Raw genomic sequence first — 21586 nt, forward strand, 5'->3', positions numbered from 1 at the left:
CCACTTGATTTATATCCTTCTACTTTACTTCCTTTCTTCCTTCTAGCTTTTCAAACTCTTTAGAACTGTACTTCTGTGTAACTGTAGGGTTTTTTCCTCCCAGTTCCCAGGCTAGATAGCCCAAATTCATTAATCCAACCCAATCTGATATTAGTTCAACATAGCCTTCTTATTCTTCTTAGGTCACTTTAACCTTCATTTTGATTACATTAGTTTTCAGTCTTTTCGTCTCTACTCTACGTACTGTATTTATTTGTTAAGTATTTCTAAATCATCTTCCTTTTAACTTCCTAGGGACTTCACTATTTTATATTTGTTTTAAACAGTGATGAACAGTAAACTACTGTGTTGATTTACATTAGACAAATAGCTAATCTCAAATTCTTTGGATATATCTGCTTCTGTCTTCACTGCATGTTTTGTGCTATGATGTTCAGTATTACTATCACATGCTATTTTTTTTTTTTTTTTTTTTGGGGGTGGGGTTCTTTGTGTTATTGCAATACCCACCTAACTGCTCATTTTGATACTTTGATAAACATTTACACTGGTACTTCTGTTGTCTTTTAATTATGAAGATTTCCTCTCTTATGGACTTTTATGCCCTAATAGGATCGAATATAATTCTATCACTCTATGATCTCATCATTTCCAACATGTTTTCAGATGTTGGTCAGCTGAATTTTTTAAAATTCTTTTTATTCCTAATGGTATGTGAATTTTCCTTATGATCTTGTTTAGATTGGTCGATTCATCTTGACTTCTTCCTAGAATTTTTTGTTCAGTAGATTATCATATCACTTTCACTGTTATTCTGTTGTTTATTTCCTTTCTTTATTTTCATTTGGTATACAGTACAGTAGTTTACCACATTCTTCATCTTTTCAATTTTTTCTTAACTAGTCATATTCCAAAAATTTCATTTTGTATTCCATTCCTTTGAATCATCCCTCTAGCTCATGCCACTTGCTTCTCTTCATATTCTCCATGTATACCTCCTTATTCCCTTTCCTGCCTTTCCTCTATTAGTGTACATGCTACATGGATATGCAGGCTGCTTCATATTAGATAGAAAATAATTTTGTTCATAATAAAAACTTATTTTTAGGGGACCAGAAGCAGTCATCCCAAGTACAGGATGGACAAATTGTGAGAGAAGGAAGTCGGGACTTGACCGAAGCTGACCTAAAAACCTATCTGCAAGAATCTATCCACAATCCAAAAACAAGTGCCTCTGTGTCAAGGGTTGCATCATTTTCTATTTTGGCAGCTCTTGACAACAAGATGAAAAAGGGTGAGCAAATTGTAGCATGAAATTGTTTCATTTTAGATAGTTTATACATTCATAGAAGTAGATATACCAGTATGAAACCTTTTGAAAGTCTATTCTGAATTCTTATCATTGAATTTTGTATCCTTTGGTTATAGTGGAGATGCAATAAAATCATATTTTTCTGCTAGTGGAGAGAAATTAGCTATTATTATTATTATTATTATTATTATTATTATTATTATTATTATTATTACAAGCCAATCTTTTTTGGGAATGCTAAAAACTGCAAACTTATGGGCTCCAATAAGAAAAACAGTCCAGTGTGAAAAAGTAAAGAACAAATTATAAATCTGAAATGATAAGAAATAGAACTAGTTAAAATGAACAACAATGGTAAAAAATAAGTAACAATTAGATTACGGAACAAGAACTGTCAACCTTCTTACAACAAAAGCATTTGAACCAAGTTTGAACATTTGAAGCTCCTCCAGTTGAACTGCGGGATTAGGAAGATCCTTTCACAATTTGGTCGCCGCTGGAGTAAGGCTTATAGAATATTATGTGCTATTGAGCCTCACTGAAGAAAAGGATCGACTGAGAAGTTACTGCATATTTAGCATTGCATTGTGGACGGTATGGGTGTAGACCTGAATGGAAAAGATTACCAATATTATGAAAAACCTTGTATCACATGCAAAATGAGCTTGTAGAAGGTTGATGTCAGTTACTATTATTCAGATCATGTATAAGGAATTTGATACACATCAATTTTTTATCTAACAATCAAAGATGAAAGTCTGCTGCTGAAGATACAGAAGAACAATATTCAAATTTGGGATTTATGCAAGAACATAACAATTACTTGGGCAGACTACAAATCAAATCACTACTCTCAGCAATTGCATTCAAAGGTTTTACCAACAGATCTTATAAACTAGAAAGTATAGCTCATAGAAATTTGGTGGCAATGTCAGGGCTAGAGCTACCTTAACCACCTTCGTGTAATGGGGTAACATTGTTGATTCTACAACAAGGAACAAAAGAAATTATGACTAACTTGCAGAATAAACCAGGCAATTTAGAAGCTAAGAAATTAATTGCCTTAACTAAAAGAAAAGAAAAATGAAGGTCAAGTGAAAGGTTCTTAATTTCCTTGATCTGAAAGGTGAACTAATCAGGTCAGCTTTGTTAAAGTAGTAATAAATTTCATTGTGTCCAGTTCTATTTATGTATAATTATTTATATCCGAAGATTAATACCACTGTGCTTCTGTAATTGGTGTCCTTTTTTTATAGGTTTAGGTGAAGTTATGGCCACTCAGTCTGAAGAGGCAGATAGCCCTTCAAATCTTGTATCAGGAATCTTTGAAGCTAGTCATATGGCTTCACCAGTGCTCCCGCAGTATCATCCAAAGCAGTTGATGGAACTTCTGAACTCTGGGAAAATTCGTCGTGTCAAAGCCATTCTTGCACATCTAGTGAGGTAAAAATATTGCGTCAATTTTTTTTATAAGCACATTAAGGTCAAGAATGGGCTATTTGATGATATGGTAACTTTGATTATAATGATTCAAAGTATTCTTGACTTGAAATGTTTTAAACATCTGCGAGAGAATGTATTCCACATCTACCAATTCTTGAGTTAAGAAATAGTTACTAGAAAATATTGTTTTTGGACTAGAAAGCAACCAAGTTTCTGTTTGAGGGACTATTTTACACATTCAGTAGATTTTGGGTCCTCCATAAACATTTTATCTTTCAAGTATAGTACATCAAACTCATTGCAGTTCATATTTTTACATAATTTACTACTTGCAGTATTTTTATTTCCATTGGTTATCACATACAAGTCAATGTTACATGAGTGATATTATATCTCTCACTCTAATTTCAACCATGTTTGTCTTATACATTTTACAGAGTTCAAGTAGTTAAGGTAGCTAATGTCTGCCAAGAATACAGTCTTGGCTAGATTTGTACAAATAGCAATTGGTCTGGGAGAAGCTGAAAATTTTATTAAGTAATTCACTACATTCTTTGGGCAGTTGATTAGATTTGGATGTTAATGTGGGATTTTTTTCTATGCTTTTATTATTGTCAATGATTTGCTGTTTTCTGGAAGAAAATATATATTACAGGGTAATGCTATGCTCTCTTTCTTATGTTTTGTAAATGAAGATATAATTTATGCAGAGGTTTTAAAAGTTTTAAGTAAAGTAACAGATTTGTAAAATCTTGACTTCCCTTACTAGCTGTGTTGAGTACACTATTGGTATCTATAGTAATTTGTGCTATCTGGGTTCAAATACCCTATTGATAAATTTACATCCCCATCATTATTCATTAATCTATAAACTGTAGCTATTGGCAATTAGAAACTGTGTGCAGCCCATGATTTTAATCTTACAAATTCCTTTTTCTTATGTGCCAGTACCTGTTATTAGTTGTGACAAAAATAAACTGGAAACCACTGTAAAAATACAATGTAAATGCCATACAAGTTAATTGCTTTAGACATCAACTTTGAGTATCGGCCTAATTTTTCTAACCTGGGGATAGTGTGCTTTTACATTAGGGTCTAGTTAGCATTTGTAAATACAGTATGCACAATGTATACAGTTCTTATTATGTAGGTAAGTTTTATGTGCATTTTGAAGACACTTAATCGTAAAGATTATTTGATTTTCTTACGCAATGTATGCAGTTTTTATTCTATGGGTAAGTTTTATGTGCATTTTAAAGACATTTATGTGTAAAGATTATTTGATTTTCTTACTCTTAAACGTAACATAATACTTTTTTGACAATTGAGAAAATTCAATTTAATAGTTAAGTATAAAGATGGTATAAAAGTATTCAAAGTACTATTGCTATTAATTGAAAAAAATATTAGGATAGTATAGGATTCCTTATTAGTTGATATTTTTTTATTATGAAATAAATTTATTCTTATTCTTAACAGGTGTCTATCACAACTGGGTCAACGCAGTGTTGAAGCTGCAAACCGTACCAGCGTTTCTGATGGTGATGATAACCGTACCCGTACCTGGTCTCGATCAAGGACGCTGTCTATGTCTGGAAATCAAGGTGGATCTGTAAGTATTTAAAGTTTTTGTCATTGTTAATTGAAGTAAAATCTTTGGATGGTTCTTGGAAGTATCTTTTAGCTCTGAGTCACCAGTGAAGATATGTAAACTTGATTAATGATTTATGATGATAAGCTGTGCAGTACTGAAGTAGTACAGTGGTACCTCTACATACGAATTTAATCCGTTCCAGAACCAACTTCGGATGTAGAAAATGTTCGGATGTAGAAACGAATTTTCCCATAAGAATACATTGAAATAGGATTAATCCGTGGTTGAGCCCAAAAACCTATGATAACTTCTTAATAAACTACTACACATAATTTCCCATGAGAATAATGCACACTAAATTAGATAATAGACATGTAAATAAGAAGAATTAGCAAAAAATGATAAATAAGAAATGGGTTTTTAGCGTCACTTTACCTTAGAAACTCCAGCGCAGGTGTTGTTGGTCTTGCTATGCAGAGAGGAGACGGACGGGCGGCGAGGAGGTAGAGAGGTTAACTACGATAAACGTACATTACCGTACTTATTCTAACTTACACTAAGTGAATTTTAACATAACTTAGCTTATTTTTTTTTTATTTTTATATTTTATATTTTTTTTTTTTTTTACATTCTCTTTTTTTCTTTTTGATGATTAATTTTAATCACTTTCACTCTCTACACTTAAAATTGACTGAATTTCTTTCGCTTCACTCTTTGCCGTTTTCCTTGTTTCACTTTCTTCCGCTTCACTCTTTGCTGTTTTCTTCTAATCACTTACATCCTCTTCATCACGAGTTCGCTTCGTAGTTTTTTTGAAGAAATTATCGATAGATAGTTGCTTGGTACGGCTTTTCAGAATGTTTCGAATGTGAGTTAGGCAAACATCATCGAACTGCGAAACTACACGACAAACCTGAAATTTTTTTGGCTGGTATTTGTCGATGAAGTCGACCACGTCTTGATATTTTCCTAACACCTCTTTTATATGCGCCGAACCTAACACATGTTCTACCTCCTCGCTCCCTTCCTCGTCATCACTCATGCGCTCCGACATAGCATGGAGTTCCTTGAGCTCATCTGTGGTAAGTTCGTCGTGATGTTCGGCGACGAGTTCCGTAATGTCATCTGGGTCGACCTCCAGACCCATGGACTTACCAAGGGAGACGATTTCCTCTACGGCTTCCGCTGCACCCACCACGGGATCAGGTTCGGGGTCAAAGCCTTCGAAATCTCGGGAAGAAACTGCATCAGGCCACAGCTTCTTCCAGGCAGAATTGAGGGTCCGTCGAGTTAATCCCACCCAAGCCTGATCTATGATCTTCAAGCAGTGCACGATGTTGAAGTGGCTCCTCCAAAATTCACGCAAAGTTAAGTTGGTGCTTTGCGTGACATTAAAGCACTGCTTAAATAAGTGCTTGGTGTACAGCTTCTTAAAATTAGAGATGACTTGCTGGTCCATGGGCTGGAGGATAGAAGTGGTATTCGGTGGAAGATACAGCACCTTTATGAACTTAAATTCATCGAAGATATCATCTTCAAGTCCGTGGGGGTGAGCAGGTGCATTGTCAAGGCATAGCAGGCACTTTAAAGGCAATTTCTGTTCATGAAGATACTTCTTCACAGAAGGGCCGAAAACTTGGTTAACCCATTGCACAAAGAACTGCCAAGTGACCCAGGCCTTCGAGTTGGATCGCCAGAAAACATGATGCTGGTCCTTATTGACGATGTGTGCCTTAAAGGCCCTAAGGTTCTCTGAATGGTAAACCAGTAAGGGCTTGACTTTAAAGTCCCTGCTAGCATTGGCACATAGGGCAAGAGTCAACCGTTCCTTCATTGGCGTATGCCCAGGCAATTTCTTCTCTTCGGCGGTGATGTAGGTTCGACTGGGCATCTTCTTCCAAAACAGCCTGGTTTCATCACAATTAAACACTTGCTGCTCTACGTAGCTTTCTTCCAGCACGATCCTTTCGAAGTTCTTGACAAAGTCAGCTGCAGCCTTTGTGTCCGCACTAGCAGCCTCTCCGTGGCGAACAACTGAATGAATCCCGGACCGTTTCTTAAATTTCTCAAACCAGCCACGAGATGCCTTGAAATCATCTGAGGAAGGCTCGGTTGAACTCTCCCCAGCATCACCCCCAGAGCTCTCCTCCTTCAAGTCCGTAAAGATGGCGTGTGCCTTCTCGCAGATGACGGTCTCGGTGATGGTGTCGCCAACGATCTCTCTGTCCTTGATCCACACTAGCAGAAGTCGTTCCATCTCTTCTAAGATAGGGCTACGGCGTTTTGAAATTATGGTGATCCCCTTAGAAGGTTTCACTGCTTTAATAGCTTCCTTCTGTTTAAGGATTGTCGAGCTCGTCGACATATTACGGCCATACTGTTTAGCAAGTTCACTCACGCGGACGCCACGCTCATGTTTTTCAATAATTTCCTGCTTTACGTCTAAAGAAAGCATTTCCTTCTTCCTTTTCTCACCACTACCACTTGCAAAACTAAGCCTTTTAGGACCCATACTTTACGTAAATTACCGTTAAAGGATGCATGTAAAAAATCACGATTAAAACACAGTTAATAGCAGAACGCACAGAGCACAACCGCAAGAAGCCGATGAGAACAGAGGACTGACCCGAGCCGCGCTAATTGAGGGTTCCTCCGAGGTCGAAGTGCTGCCTTCTATCGGCGGAAATAAAAAACACTTCAGGCGCTATGAGCACCAACTACGCGTACGAGTATTGTTTACTCCGGGTGTCGAAAAAAACATTCGTGTGTAGAGTAGGAACGTGTTCGAATTGTACTTCGCGTGTCGAAAAATTCGGATACAATCGGTACTACGAAAATTGCTTACTTCGTGTGTCGAAATAAAATTAGGGGGTAAAGAGTAAAAAATTTGCTTGAATTTTACTTAGGATGTTGGAAAATTCTGATGTAGATACGTTCGTGTGTAGAGGTTCCACTGAATGTAGATAGTAACGAAGAGCATTACTGTTCTTCTGAAAGTATCACTTCAGCAGGCGTTGCATCAGTTGTTGCAATATCTTTGTTGTCCAGAAAGTACAGTACAGTAACATTTATTTCTGCTGACAGAGTAGTGCCCGTGTATTCTTTTTTTTTCTGGGGAGAAACATAGTGAACGGCAATTGCTGATGCTACCTTATATGCTTAAGGGTGTTCCTATAAACTTCCATGGCTCCATCAATTGCATTTCTGAACTGCAACACACAAATCGTTTATCTGCAGGTCCCAATCTTCAGTCAGTGTCTGAAGCTCCTTTGTTGTTCTTGCTAGAGTTGAGAGCCGTTATATACTGTTAGGCCGACTTTCTCTTCTTCCCCAGGATCTTCAGGTCCTTCCTCTGTGTCTTTATTTGCAGACTTCATCATCTCTGCTAGATCTTCAGGTCATATACAATGTCAGTATTCATATCTGTGAAACCATCTCCTTCAAGCAGTTTCACCATCCTAATTGCGATTGGTGGATTTCGTCAGGAGGGAATCCTTTGTAATCGTTAACCACTTATGGCAACAGTTTCTTCCAGCAATCATTGAGTGTTCCTTTCTTCATCTATTTTATGGGCTTCTGGATATTTTGGAGTCACATTGCTAGTACAGTACTCCTTCAGTGAGAAATTATCTGATCTATAGACTCGACCAAATGTTGCAAGGAGTTTTGAGTATAAAGTGTCTTGAATGCACAATTAATGCCTTGACCCATTGGCTTAATCAGTGATATCATGTTCGGCAGTAAGAAATCTACTTTTACGCCCTTGTAATATAGTGCAGTAACCAGCATTGTCCATTAGAAGAAGCATTTCAAAATTAATGCCTTTTTTTGGCAAGATAATGCTTGACTTTGCAGTTGAAGCACTGATGAAACCAATCCAAAGTCAGTGTTTTCGTATCCATGCCTTTAGGTTGTGCATCCAATCCACTTGCAGCAGGGCCTTATTATTTGTTTTAGAGGGCTCTTGGGTTTTTGGACTTATAGATAAGCACAGGTTTTATCATAAGTCATATAGCATTTCCACACATTATAAGTGTAAGGAAATCTGTAAGCCTTGAATCCAGGACCTGTAGCCTCCGCCTTCATAATGAAAGTCCACGATGACATACCTTTTCAAAAGAGGCCAGTCTTATCCATATTGAAAATTTTCTCACGAGAATAACCCCCTTTCTTGATAATGGTTTGGAACATCTCCTTCATGTACAGTACTCGTCAGAGGGCAGTTTGTCAACAGAGGGAGCTTCTCTGTACACTGACACACTTAAGGTAAAAAATCATTTAAAATTTATCAAACTAACCCTTGCTGACATTAAATTTGGTTGGTTTGATGAGAGATGCTTTAGATGCTCTTGATTCTGGGTCATCGTCAGAGCCATCCATAAACTTGCTGGAGGTAGGCAGCTCTCCAACCTTGTTGTGTGTGGTATTGGTATACTGTGCAATGTTCTTGTTTCTACAGGTACTCATACAGAGGGTTAATTCTGACTCCACCTATACAAAGGGTTAATACTGACCCAATCCTTATGAGGACATCATTGCAAGAAGTTTCTACCTTTATCGCTGTCTGGATAAAAGTGACATATGCCATTGTCCTTATATTCTTTTGGTCTTTCCTGACTTAGTGAAGAGTAGGTTCGTTGATGTCATAAGGGTGGCCTACATCTACATAGTTTCTTCCTTCCTTAAGCATATCAAGGAGTTTCAACTTTTCCGCAGTAGTAAGCATCTTCCTCCGACACTTGGGTTAGCTGCCAAAAGCCGTAGAAGGTGTAGGATGTTTAGGTGGCATCATAAGGTTTAACAGCAATTCACAATTCTAGCCAAAAATGTCAAACAAATAAAAACTACACCTCAGATAAAAAGGCAGAGCAATCAGTACGTAGGGTTAGTAGCAAACTGGACAGCTTGAAATAATGAATGCTATAGTTTGCTTGAGAGTAATCCTGTAGTGCAACAGCCAATAAGCAGCCAGGATTACATTCCACGTGCTCTGATTCATTGTGTCTCGTATACCAGCTAATAGCGTGCCTTGAAGTAATCATCTGGTCAAGTTAGGGTACTCTACTTACTTTTCCTGAGTTTTCTTTTTCATATAGAAAAGCAATACTTTGTGAGCCTATGGCAAATTCATATTTTCTTCCTGATATACATTGCTTTCTCGCTACCGAACTAAATTTTGTGTTTTTTATTTATTACTGTTGTAACTTACTTTATTGATTTATGGGCCCAAAAAAGGCTATTTTCCACAACAAAAGCATAGGTTAAATCTGAAAAGTTTAAAACTCATCTGCACACAGAAACCCATAATGTAAAGTGGAGTTTGCAATATAGATTTACATATGATATGCTTATGAATCTGCAAATTTCTGAGGGTTCCATAGGTGAACTGCAATGTGGCTAGGGATTACTGAAGATGTACAGTATATGCTTTATGTATACAATATTTAGGTTTTTTCATTAAAGTGAAAACATTATTATGAACTAGTTTCTTGTACAATGAGAAATCATAGTACTGGACTCCAATTAAGACTTGATTTTAGCTCTGTATGTTTTTATTTGTCAATATTTATAAGTTCATTAATGTGTCTTTCCAGTGTAGCAGAGATGGACGAGGTTCTCCAACTTTATTGCCTGAAGAACTAACGCTGGATTACATTGAAGTAACATCTATACCTCCTCTTCCTTTGTGGCTCTTACTTGAGGCTGATAAAGACACACAGACTCATCAAACAAAAAAGACAGACAATAAAGAGGAAGTAAGTTTTTGCAGGCGACAAATGTTTTCTTATTATCATTAAATATCTTTGAGTTACTCTGAAAATTATTTTAGTCTAGTCGTAAGACCAAATCAATCAAAGAAATAAACTGAATAACCAAGTAAATGTAATGAAAGCTGTAGAATTCTGTCCTCCCATCATAGAATAAGATTCTCCCAAGTGTATATAAAAGAGAAAAAATAACTTGACACCAACTTTGAATTTATTCACATCAGCATGGTGGACTGTCGAGTGTTGTGATAATATCTCTTCCAAAAATAAAAGTCTGCTTTGAAGTATCTGCTCAATTTTAGCTAATGATATCAGGCTGTATAAAATATTTTTTTGTGATACTCCTCTCTTTATTTTTATCCCTGATGCAAGATAACTCCTAATAATTTTGTTGGCTTCAAGAATGAGAATAAAAGACAAGTTACGGTGATTAATGTTGGTATTTTGGTTCTATTTGTTGTTTGTATTACACTTTCTTCTAATATTTAGAACATTAATTTGATTTTACAGACTTATGCTGAATTATTTGGAGCCCCTGCAATGTCTACTGAAGATGACGATTTGATGCTAGACGATGATGAAGTTGACGTCGGTGGTGGACGACGGAAGTCTCTTACTCATGAAGTTAAAAGCATTGCCTTCTTTGGTCCACGTCAGGTAAAAACTAAAATATTTCCCATGTAATTCTATTCTCAATCGTAAACTTTTCAGTCTTTACCCATTGCGTGTCCAATATTATTTCCATAAAACTCCTGTAAGATACTGCTGCTAGAGAGTTATTGGGTCCTTTGACTAGGCAAACAGTACTACATTGGAGTCTTCTCTCTGGTTACGGCTTAATTTTCCTTTGCCTACACATACACTGAAAAGTCTGACCTAATCTTTCCACATTCTCCTCTTTCTTCATACAACTAACAACACTGAGATTACCTAACATTTCTTCTTTGCTCAAGGGATTAACTACTGCAATGTAGTTGTTCAGTGGCTACTTTCCTCTTGGTATGGGGAGAAGAGAAGGTCTTCTAGGAGAAGGACACTCCAAAAGCAAACCATTGTTCTCTAGTCTTGGGTAATGCCTTGCCTCTGTACCATGGTCTAGCTTATATATGAAAGATTTATATTAATGTTGTTACTGTTCTCAGAATACAGTACAATATTTTAATTGTCCATAAATTCCCTAGTAGTTTATTTCCTTATTTACTTTCCTCACTGGGCTATATCTCCCTGTTGGAGCCTCTGGGATTATAGCATCCAGCTTTTCCAACTAGGGTTTTAACTTAGCAAGTAATAATGATAATTATTATCAAATAAATAATTAAATAAAATTAAACATTCCCAGCAGTGGCAAGGTTGATCAGGGAGCAATGACATCATTTGTCATACTACTTACAGTGATGTTTTGTAGCGTAACTAAGAAAGGAATAAAGGTAGGAAGAAATCAAAAATTGCATTAGAAAGCTGACTAAATTTTCTATATTGCACTTATAGTTACATTATTGTTTGACGCCAAAGTGCGTCATCGGAAGTTTACGAATGTGGTGGAATAATAGTTGACCACTAAACAATACCCTACCCAAGGTAATATATTTTTAACATTGATGTAATAAGACTTAATGTATGGAGGATTTATTAGGTTTCCTGTTCTTTATGGAATTAAATGCTATGACACTTTTTAGAAAATAGATGTAAACCGAGATTTTGTTATTGAACAAAAGCAGATACTGTATCATGATATTCAGCAGCTTTCATGCTTAGTCAATGTAAAAGCTGTGTTATTCAAGTAAATCTTCCCTTTATTCATTAGCCTACAATGTTTATTGAAGCAAAACTTTAGTAACAAGATAGAAAATATCAAGAATTTGCCTGATGTATATTCCATCAATGTTATTAGTACAGTACTACTGTACCCATTTTGTACCTGTGGATGGCCAAAAGTTGGTACTCACATCATTTTGATGTAAAAGTTTGGTTTCTTGTTCTACAGGGACAAGATTTCGTTCATTGTACTTCTGAATTTTCTTAGTATATACAATATGGTTTTTTGAGGGATTTGACTGGTTGAATTCTGGATAGTTGAACCTCAAGATGTCATGTATGTTTTCTGAATTATGGATAGTTGAACTCAAGATATCGTGTATGTTTTCTGAATTATGGATAGTTGAACCTCAAGATGTCATGTATGTTTTCTGAATTATGAATAGTTGAACTCAAGATGTCATGTGTTTTCTAAACCTTCCAGAATTAAAATTGGCATCTTTTGTAATAGGAATGATTTTAAAGTGATCACCATAATTGCATTATATGGTAGGTGAGTAGTTTGTAAACCAAAAGTTGTGATAGAAGATAAATTTGACAATGTTGTCATTCTTCTCTTGAAATTCAAAACCAAAAAGGATTTTTGGTTTTTACTTCGCATTTTAGGTTACTTATCTGGCAAAAATATTTAGTTTTTTACTTTGCACTTCAGTTTACTTAACTGGCAAAACGTTTTTGGTTTTTACTTTGCACTTCAGGATACTTATCTGACAAAAAGTTTTGAGTTTTTATTCAAGTTAATCATCAGGCAAAAAGTTTTGGGAAAGGTCTACCATTTTATATTAGGTCATTAGTTTTTTTTAACAACGATGACAGGGGAAATTATAGTATATTACCTTCCTTTTTTATTTACGAATTAATGGTAATGCTAATTCATTCTAATGCATACTGTATACAGTTAAGGTTTTGGACATTGAAGCAAAAAAGGGTGAGCAATTTAGGAGGATTGTGAGAGAGAGACATCTGGAAAAGTTGAAATCAAGAGATTGGACAGGGTAACATAGGAGAAAATATCTAGGCAGATATAAAAGAATTATGTGTAGGTGAAGCAGAGGAAATAGTGGGAAGAACCAGCCCATATAGTTGTTAAAAGGAGAAAATGGGTCGTGGTCAGAGAGGTGCAAGTCAGTTAATTGAAAATTAAATGCATTTAAGAACTGGGAAGTAAGGTATCCACAGGAAGCAGAGGAGAATGATACAGAGAAGAGGCAAAAGATTTGACGATGAAAGTAGGTACAGCCATTGGAAGAGTGGTAGAGCAATTGAATGAAAGGCTAGGCATAAGGGAAGGAGAAAGGATGTAAGATTTCAAACTTGAGGAATAGGTAAAGACAGATTTGGGGCAAGTGTGAGTCATCAAAAAAATAGATATATTGTCAGTCTCTAGGGCATTGTCCTGATAGGGCATTAGCACTGTACCTTGCTTCTGCTATTTATGAGTGACCTTTAAACCATTCCCTCAGCTAGGAAGGTTTTACACCTTTTACTATCCTTATGTTCCCTTTGGTCTCTTGCTACTTAGTTGTCCAACTTATTTAACTCTATCTTGCTTAAATTTTCACCTCTCACTCAAAAACAAATTCTTGAACTTAGACGTATGCTTTGGTGGTCCTTTTCACTATTTTGTGATAATGATATTCAGTAAAGTGTACACTGGCCAGTTTTATATTTATTAGTGATACCAGTAATTTGCCACTTGATAAACATATAGCATGTAAATAACTTCACTTACTCTCATATAAAGGGTCTTAGTCTAGTTCAACTATTTTATTATTTTACCTTAAAGTTTAATATTTTTCATATTTATAAGTAATACCATAATTCTCTGCTAGATAAATTTTTCAACTGTAAATAGCTATAGCAATTTTGTTTCTTTTCAGACTCAGATTTTAGCAGCCCTGCTAACTCATACACACTTACCAGGACTATCTAGTTTGGATCAGATGCATTTGTTAGCTTTAGCTGATACTGTTGCATCATGCAATGTGGACTTTGCTGATCGTTTCGACATTAATTTGGCAAAGGAGGCTTTAGCAAAGGAGACATACTCCAGAGGTGCCACTGATGAGCCATCAATGGGTATGTTTTCATTGAAATATCTTTTTTTTTAGAATGAAAATATGATTAGTGTAGTATTTATTTTTTTTTGGGGGGGGCTATGGTAATGAACAATTTTGTTGGTTAGGTGCTGTTTATGTAAAAGTTCAAGATTGCTACTAGAATATCATTTTGAAAAAGTTTGATAGTAATAGTTACTGAGAGTATTGAATGGCAATAATTTAACTACCATTACTGTTTTCAAACCTTTATACAGTACATCTTTAAGTACAAGCTTTTATTTTATGTATGGATAATACCAGTAAGTATTTTAGTTTCTGAAGTATAATTCCAAAATTCAAAAGTAAGATATTGCTGAAATCTTTATAAGGTGAGGGTGATAAAGTTATAGTTTGTTCTGACACAAAAACAATTTTCTTCCTTTAATTTGGAGATTGATGCAAGCGCAGCTGAAACTCGAAAGTTAAAACTTGTAAAGCTGTGCTGGCGGTAGCAAATAATGGGAAAATCCTACCCTCCTTGCCAGTACACTGCACAGTCAGTTTGATTCTAGATGGCTAATAACACCGACGTACTATCATTGTCTTTTCAAACTTTGCTTTTAAAAGTTTCTCCAACTCTTGGACAAGTTTCGAGGCCGGGAGAGTCGCCTGTTTCCTTTAGCAAAACAGGTAACCAGATCATGTTCCCGTTGATGATGCTGTGCTGTGCCTTAGGAATTCCCTGAGGTTACAGGGTTCTCCCTCCAGAGAAAGGCTAGCCTAAGCACTTTTTTCCCTCAAATGGGAATGAACTCCTTTGTCTTATGATATTGTCATTGGATCTGAAATCAAGCAGTTGACTAATATTCCGCCGTTTAGCCAGACTTGTAACACACTGCTAGTTTGATAAGAAGAAAGTATCGGGAAACACAAGTTCACCTTCCCAAAAGTGGAAAGTGGATGCCTTGTAACAAGATTGGTTAAATCTGGACATATATGCATTTCTTCCAATCTTAGTAATTTGGATAGTAAGAAAAAAGTTCAGAATGCACTATCTTCAAAGAGGAGGATAACTCAGGTGAGTCCCTCTAGGTCAAAGAGAGACTGGTATACAAATATGTGGCCTCTGTTGTCAGTGTCTCCAAGAAGATTGCCTTACAGGACCAAGTTTCTCAGACAACTAGTTTTGAATTCAGTTCGTGCAAAAATCCACACACCCAGTGCTACATCGGATTGACTGTTGACCATAATCTGAGAGAAAAGGAGACTTCTGGGTCCTCTAGATTTTCTGTTTTATGTTCCAAAGCAATTTACCAATAATTTGAATTAGACATTGGAATGTATATTGTGATTCAATGCAGGTTCAGGAGTGTTTCAATATCACAACCTTGTTTATGCTATGTTGTAAAGTTTCTAATACAGCTATTCATAATTTTTATTGTAAATTGTCTATTGCAGTTATTGAAAGCTATAAGTTCTTGCTTAATACCGTACTCAAGCTCTAGGAGTAGATTAATTTCTTTTTGTTGTTTGTTAATGACAGAGCTGTTGTAATGTTGTTACTAATCTTGAGATATTTTTATATTTTTTACTATAACCTCTCATATATAGTTTATTTATTTCCTTTCTTCACTGAGCTATTTTCCTTCTTGGGACCCCTTTGGCCTGTAGCATCCTGCTTTTCCAACTAGGATTGTGGCTTAGCATAATAATGATGATAATAATAGTGTTGAGGATGCTTTTAGGTCATTTGTAGTTGCAAAATCTCCTATTGTCAAAGCATTCTATTGTAATCTAGATTTAATGTCGTTGAAGTATATAAAGATTTTGTATTTTGAACCTTTGGAGGATCTTTTTTTTAATATTTTACAGTTATGGCAACTTTTCTCTTAGCTTTGGCTCGGCTAAATTTATGAGTGAGCTAGTCACTTTTTAATACAGTAATGTGGATTTTAGGGTTAAGAAAATTATTTTATCCCTTTTCCCTACCCTCTATGCTAAAAATTATATCAAGATGAAAGATCTTCCTTAATCTTTCCACTTTCCCTCTTTGGAGAGGAATTTCTTTTATATATCTGAAAATAGATTTTGTTGACCAATAAGGGCAGTCAAATCATACTCACACAAAAGGGAACACATAGGGGAAAGGTCTTTAACTGGTTTGTGGTACTGTATTAGGATTTCAGGATGTGTCCTCTCCAAGAATGCTCTGTTTTTTATTAGAAATCTAGTGGTAGAAGTTTATAGTAATACCTCGACATACGAGTGTCCCAACATACGAGAATTTTGAGATGCGAAGAAAGTTTCAAGCAAATTTTTGCCCCGAGATACGAGATGGTTCCCTATGCGGCCGTTAGGTGGCAGAGTGGGCGACAGGCTGCTCACGAGGACAGCATCGCTCGCTCTTTCCCGTCGGATCTCCGTTGCGTAAAGTTACCTCCGGGCATCGTCCGTAGTGTTTGCATTTTTAATGTGTCCCTATATTACTTATTGTACTGTACCATTGTGTTACCAAATTATTTTAAACTTGTGATATTCTGTCAGAAGTTTGTTGAAAGAATATTGTTTTTTGAAGTATTAGAAACCAACTAATGCTCTTCCATATTTTGCATTATCATTGCAGATTCCCTTGACGACTGTGGTCTTCGGTTTCTTTTAGCAGTGCGCCATCACACATATTTACTTAGATGCCTCCCAATAGCACAGCGGGCTGCTTTACAGAAAGCTGGAATTGGCTGTCACAACTTTGTTTGGGCATTCCATTCAGAAAGTCAGGAAGAACTTTTGGACTTCATACCATCTGTTAGGCATGTAAGTGACTAACCAAATGTATTGTGATGAATGAAGTAGATATTGGACAGGTTAACTGCTTTAAATGTAGGATATGGTTTGACGTGACACTAAATAAATTTTGGAATATTCATGTATTCGGAAATTTACTTTATTTGTAACTGCTATTATGTATATAAAGGCCACTAACTAAGGAATAGGCTTTAATAGCAATATCCATATGTGATACAGGAAGTTCATAATCGAGATCTTTATAGGATAAGTATTCTCTTAGTGGTCCGCGTAATCCCTTCCAAGGATGAAACTTGAACAAGTATTCAAAGTCTTCATTTACAACATGCCCCCAATTAAAGATGTAATGAGGTGATTAGGACTATACAGTAATTGACTGATGGTATGACAAAGAGACCTGGCCCGCAGACTCCTGCTGATGATGACAGCCGTCATTAGACTACTTATTGATGTGGACGTAGCCCCCACAAATCGTACCCGTGAAATTTATTATTTATGTATAATAACAATAGAACTATCAACCTTGACTTATGAATTGAATTATATTTCCCACTCTGAGGGAAATATCTTTTACAAGTTCCAGTGTCCTGAAACAGGATTCTCCCATTTTGACAAAAGGGAGATAAACATAAATACAGTTTTGCCCAATCCCCTCATTTGCACTAACCAGACATAATTGAGTAAATCTCACATGTAATATAGAAAAGATTCTATTTAATGTTGAAGTTGCTGATGCAGCAATTATATTTTATCAAGAGTTATAATTGATTGTAGGATAATGAAGATTGTTAGGGAAAAGGGTAACTAGAAAATAGTCTTCACTGTGAGTTATTGTTGCTAACTTTGAATGCATTCAAGACTGCTGTTAGTTTACCTCAAGTAGTGAACTACACTATTGGCGTTACTTGAAGGTATATTTGCAGTGTCCCTTTACCCTGCTACTGTACCTCTATCCCTGCTATGTACCGTCCATTATACTGTCCAGATTCTTATCTTTTTCTTTATATTGTACTGCAACTGCAGGGTTTCCCCTCATTGTACATGGAACTAAAAGGTCTCCAGGTCCCAATGCAATTAGGGATGAGGTCCAAGTCTTTTTCTCTATAGCATAGTGATGTAGGAAGCTATATAAGTTCCAGGAATGGCCTCCCTTGTCTCTCTTATACTGTATGCAAATGACCTTGTGTACATAGTCGAATCCAGGGAATAGGGGTTAAAATGGAATAGAGAGAAGATTGAAAATAAGCATAAGCTCAACAAAGCTATTGGTCACTTTAAAGGAAAATAAAAATGTAAATATTTGATAATGAGGGAAGTGACTATGTAGTAATTGTGGGAAGGTATAGGTAGTGAACTTTTTACTCTGTACCAAATATAGTAAATGATGTCACAAGAGATGTTTTGCATTTTAAGATATGCATAGAGTAAAAAATTTTGATGTATTAGATATATAAGAATATCAACTGGAGAATTTAGAGGAGTTGAGAATCCTGTTATAATAGATGGGCAAAGCTTAATAGAGGTAGAACACCAGGATTACCTTGGAGATGCTTTGGACTGTTTAGTGGGAGTTGAGATTGCAGTAAGAGATTGAGGGTATAAGGGAAAAAATGGAGAGAGCGCAAAGATGTATGATGGATATAGTTCTGCTGTTGTATATGTAGCTGAGACATGGTTAATGAAAAAGATAGTGTAAGAGATTTTGTTGATGGGTGACTGTAGAATATTAAGCCTCTGACTTGAGAACAGTACAAACATCATATTATAAACAAGGAGTAGGTGGTGTGATCCGGTGTCCAGAAGCTGCAAGAAAAGGTTGAGAACTCAAAAGATTGAGATAATTTGGATGTAATGAGAAGGGATGGTGATGAGATAGTCAAAAGAACAGTTATTATGAGAGTTGCAGAACAAAGACCATTAGCAAGGCCATCATATGGAAAAGGGTATTAGATGAAGACCTGTACTTAATGGGGTTTCATGAAGACAGAGTACAGTATAGGGCAGAAGAAATTATACTGTAGAGAACTCATGAAGAGAATATAGAGAACCCATCCTGTAAATGGAAGAGCTAACTTAAAAAAATATTCTTGATGATGTGCTGTAAATGCAAATGTGTTTGTAACTTCTGTAACCTTTTCTTTATTCATCAGGGAAATCCCAGATGGTCTGAGCTTCGGGAACTTGGCTTTGGATGGTGGGTTCGAAATAACACATTGCTGTCAAAAATTATTTGCAAGGTAAATCAAGATGTGGCTTTTATTAAATTTATTGATATATTGTTTAAGAAATGAATGAGAACAAAATATATGTATTATTACATGAATAGTGAAATGTAATAGTACATGCATACAGATATAATTCCTTTTTGTTCCAAAAATGCTTTTATAAGACATAACCTAATTTTTTGTCACCATTATGACTTGTTTTTGTTTGCTAATTAGAGTCTTGCCAAACTTTACCAGTCAGTGTCCTTATATTTTTATTCCTGTCTCTAACTTTCAAAATATATTTTACACGATAAGTACAGTATTAGAATCTGTTAGTCTGTGTCAGGTTTTTCTTAACTGCTTTCATAATTTGCTTTGGATCTAAACATTGCCAGAAATATTCTAATAATATTATTTCTGTGAAGGTAGCCTGTATAATATTTGAAATTTGTGCTATTGGGTTGTTATAACATGAAGTATGTATAGTTTTATCATTGATGCATACTTCTGGGCCTCTGCAACCTTCACCATGGCTTCCAGAAGCCATTTGCCACTAAAATGGTCCATGTATAAAATTCACTTACCTGAATGTTTATTTATTTCACAGGTTGCTAAGGCCGCATTCCTGATGAAGAATAACCCATTAGATGCAGCAATATATTATCTGGCAATGAAAAAGAAGAGCTTAGTATGGGGTTTATTCCGGTCAATAAATGACAAGCGAATGACAGAATTCTTCTCCAACAACTTCTCTGAAGAACGATGGCGCAAAGCAGCCTTAAAGAATGCTTTTGCTCTTTTGGGTAAACAACGCTTCGAGCATGCTGCAGCATTCTTTCTCTTAGCTGGTGCTTTAAAAGATGCACTTGAGGTATAGTATACTGTATTTTTATATCTCCTTGACTATCTGTATTTTGTTTTTAAGTATTTGTCATTCAGTACTATAAGTTATTAAAAATGTTAGTAATTATTTCCTTGATTATCATCTCAAAACAATGTGTGATGTTTAGATATATTTAGCCAAACAAATGTTAGCAAATTATGAGTACTAGTTTTCTATCAAGATTTTCACAGGTGTTGATTCTTCTTTTCTCATTTTCAATCTATAGGTGGTACTTAATAAACTTCAAGATGAACAGATGGCACTTGTAATAATACGCCTTTATGAGGGAGAGCTTGAAGCAGTACCTCCAACTCTGTGCAAGCTCTTGTATACTGTAAGTTTATTTAATGTCTTCAGTGTAGTTTATCAATAATAAAAGTTCATAGTTCATTTAATGTTTTCTCTGTAGTATACTTATAATAAATGTTTATTTTGTAATTCATTTAATGTTATCTCTGTAGTATACTGATAATAAAAGTTAATTTGATTTTAGTGTTGAGGTTTTCAGTAGTCAAATATTAGACTAATTCTTTACCTTCATCTTTTCAGAGAATTTTGGGAAAAGATGAGGAAGGGGAGAATATGAATATGATGAAGGTTCATCCAAACCCCTTCATTCGTTCTGTAGCCTATTGGATGATAAAGGATTACGGAAATTCTTTGAACACGCTTTTGCAAACGGATGTAACCCTTGGAATTCATCATGCTGATTACACTAGCAATAAGACCTCAACCAGAGGAGTTAGTGCAGGTGATTTGATTTGATTTTCATTGTTTATTATCTGTATACTTATTGTTTGCCTTTCAAAACAATCTAGACCCATATATTTATTCCTTATCCGAGAACCTTTATGCATGATGAAATCATATATATGCTAGAGATTTATAAAAGTTAAAAAGCAAGACAATTTAATGATGAGGAGAAGGATTACAGTAGTTTGTCTTTTGCGGAGTGGATAACGATTTGACACATCAAGTCGGTGATGATTGTTAGATCTTAATTTTTTGAAATTCTTTTGTTATTCAAAGAAGGCTAGCAAGCCATCTCTTGTTGTAGGTAAAATCAGACTTACACTAGCCTGACTTCCATAGTTGGGTCTCATGGTTTAATTACATAGTGTTCCTTCAGTAAGAGTTTTGAATGTTCACTGCTCCTTACAGAGTCGTATTCTTCTTGGGGACTTGAATTCGTTTAATCTAGATTATTCTGCAGCTAAAACCTTGCATTTCTTCATACATAGTCACTGTATTAGTCATCTGAATTGCAAGGCAGAAGACTGAAAGTATGTAATATAGATCCTTATAGCCCTCCTCTTGCTTCAGATAAGCACCCTTAACTAATGTTTTTTTCTTTGGAAGTTAGCATTGCAGATCGTAACAATGTTATTTAAATCGCAGTATTGCTCTTGCCTCGATTCACCGAGGGAAAGCGGATACTGAACTTCTGGGAACAATTCCCGTGCACACACAACATAGTACTGTAATTGCTAAGAATATCATAGGAAGACATTTTAATGCACAATGATAAGCAAACAATCTGGAAGAGCTCTTTTCAGTAGCCGGCGACCGAAGAAACTGAGCAAACAGAGAATGGTTCATCACTCACCACTTACTGCTTGAATGCTCATTCCTCTACCAAGTCCATATGTTTATTGAAGGGAAGGAAATGGGAAAATTTTTAGAATTTAAAATTTTACAGGTAAAGGTCAGCTAAACCAAGCTT

The 21586-nt window shown here is 35.7% G+C and overlaps 1 protein-coding gene across 5 annotated transcripts in view; it reads left to right on the forward strand.

Moving 5' to 3' along the window:
• The window catches only part of LOC137649986 (dmX-like protein 2), a 192412-nt gene that overhangs the window by 77994 nt on the left and 92832 nt on the right, over window positions 1–21586 (forward strand). For all 5 annotated transcript variants that reach the window (XM_068382984.1, XM_068382988.1, XM_068382985.1 and 2 more), the window contains exons 24-34: window positions 1109–1294; window positions 2569–2755; window positions 4235–4367; window positions 9944–10105; window positions 10628–10774; window positions 13813–14011; window positions 16595–16782; window positions 18924–19010; window positions 19588–19851; window positions 20090–20197; window positions 20413–20614. In XM_068382984.1, coding sequence (XP_068239085.1) covers window positions 1109–1294; window positions 2569–2755; window positions 4235–4367; window positions 9944–10105; window positions 10628–10774; window positions 13813–14011; window positions 16595–16782; window positions 18924–19010; window positions 19588–19851; window positions 20090–20197; window positions 20413–20614 — 1863 coding nt within the window. The remainder of the gene's footprint in view (window positions 1–1108; window positions 1295–2568; window positions 2756–4234; window positions 4368–9943; window positions 10106–10627; window positions 10775–13812; window positions 14012–16594; window positions 16783–18923; window positions 19011–19587; window positions 19852–20089; window positions 20198–20412; window positions 20615–21586) is intronic.

The sequence above is a fragment of the Palaemon carinicauda genome, chromosome 11 (assembly GCF_036898095.1).
Source record: "Palaemon carinicauda isolate YSFRI2023 chromosome 11, ASM3689809v2, whole genome shotgun sequence".
In the NCBI taxonomy this organism is placed as follows: Eukaryota; Metazoa; Arthropoda; class Malacostraca; order Decapoda; family Palaemonidae; genus Palaemon; species Palaemon carinicauda.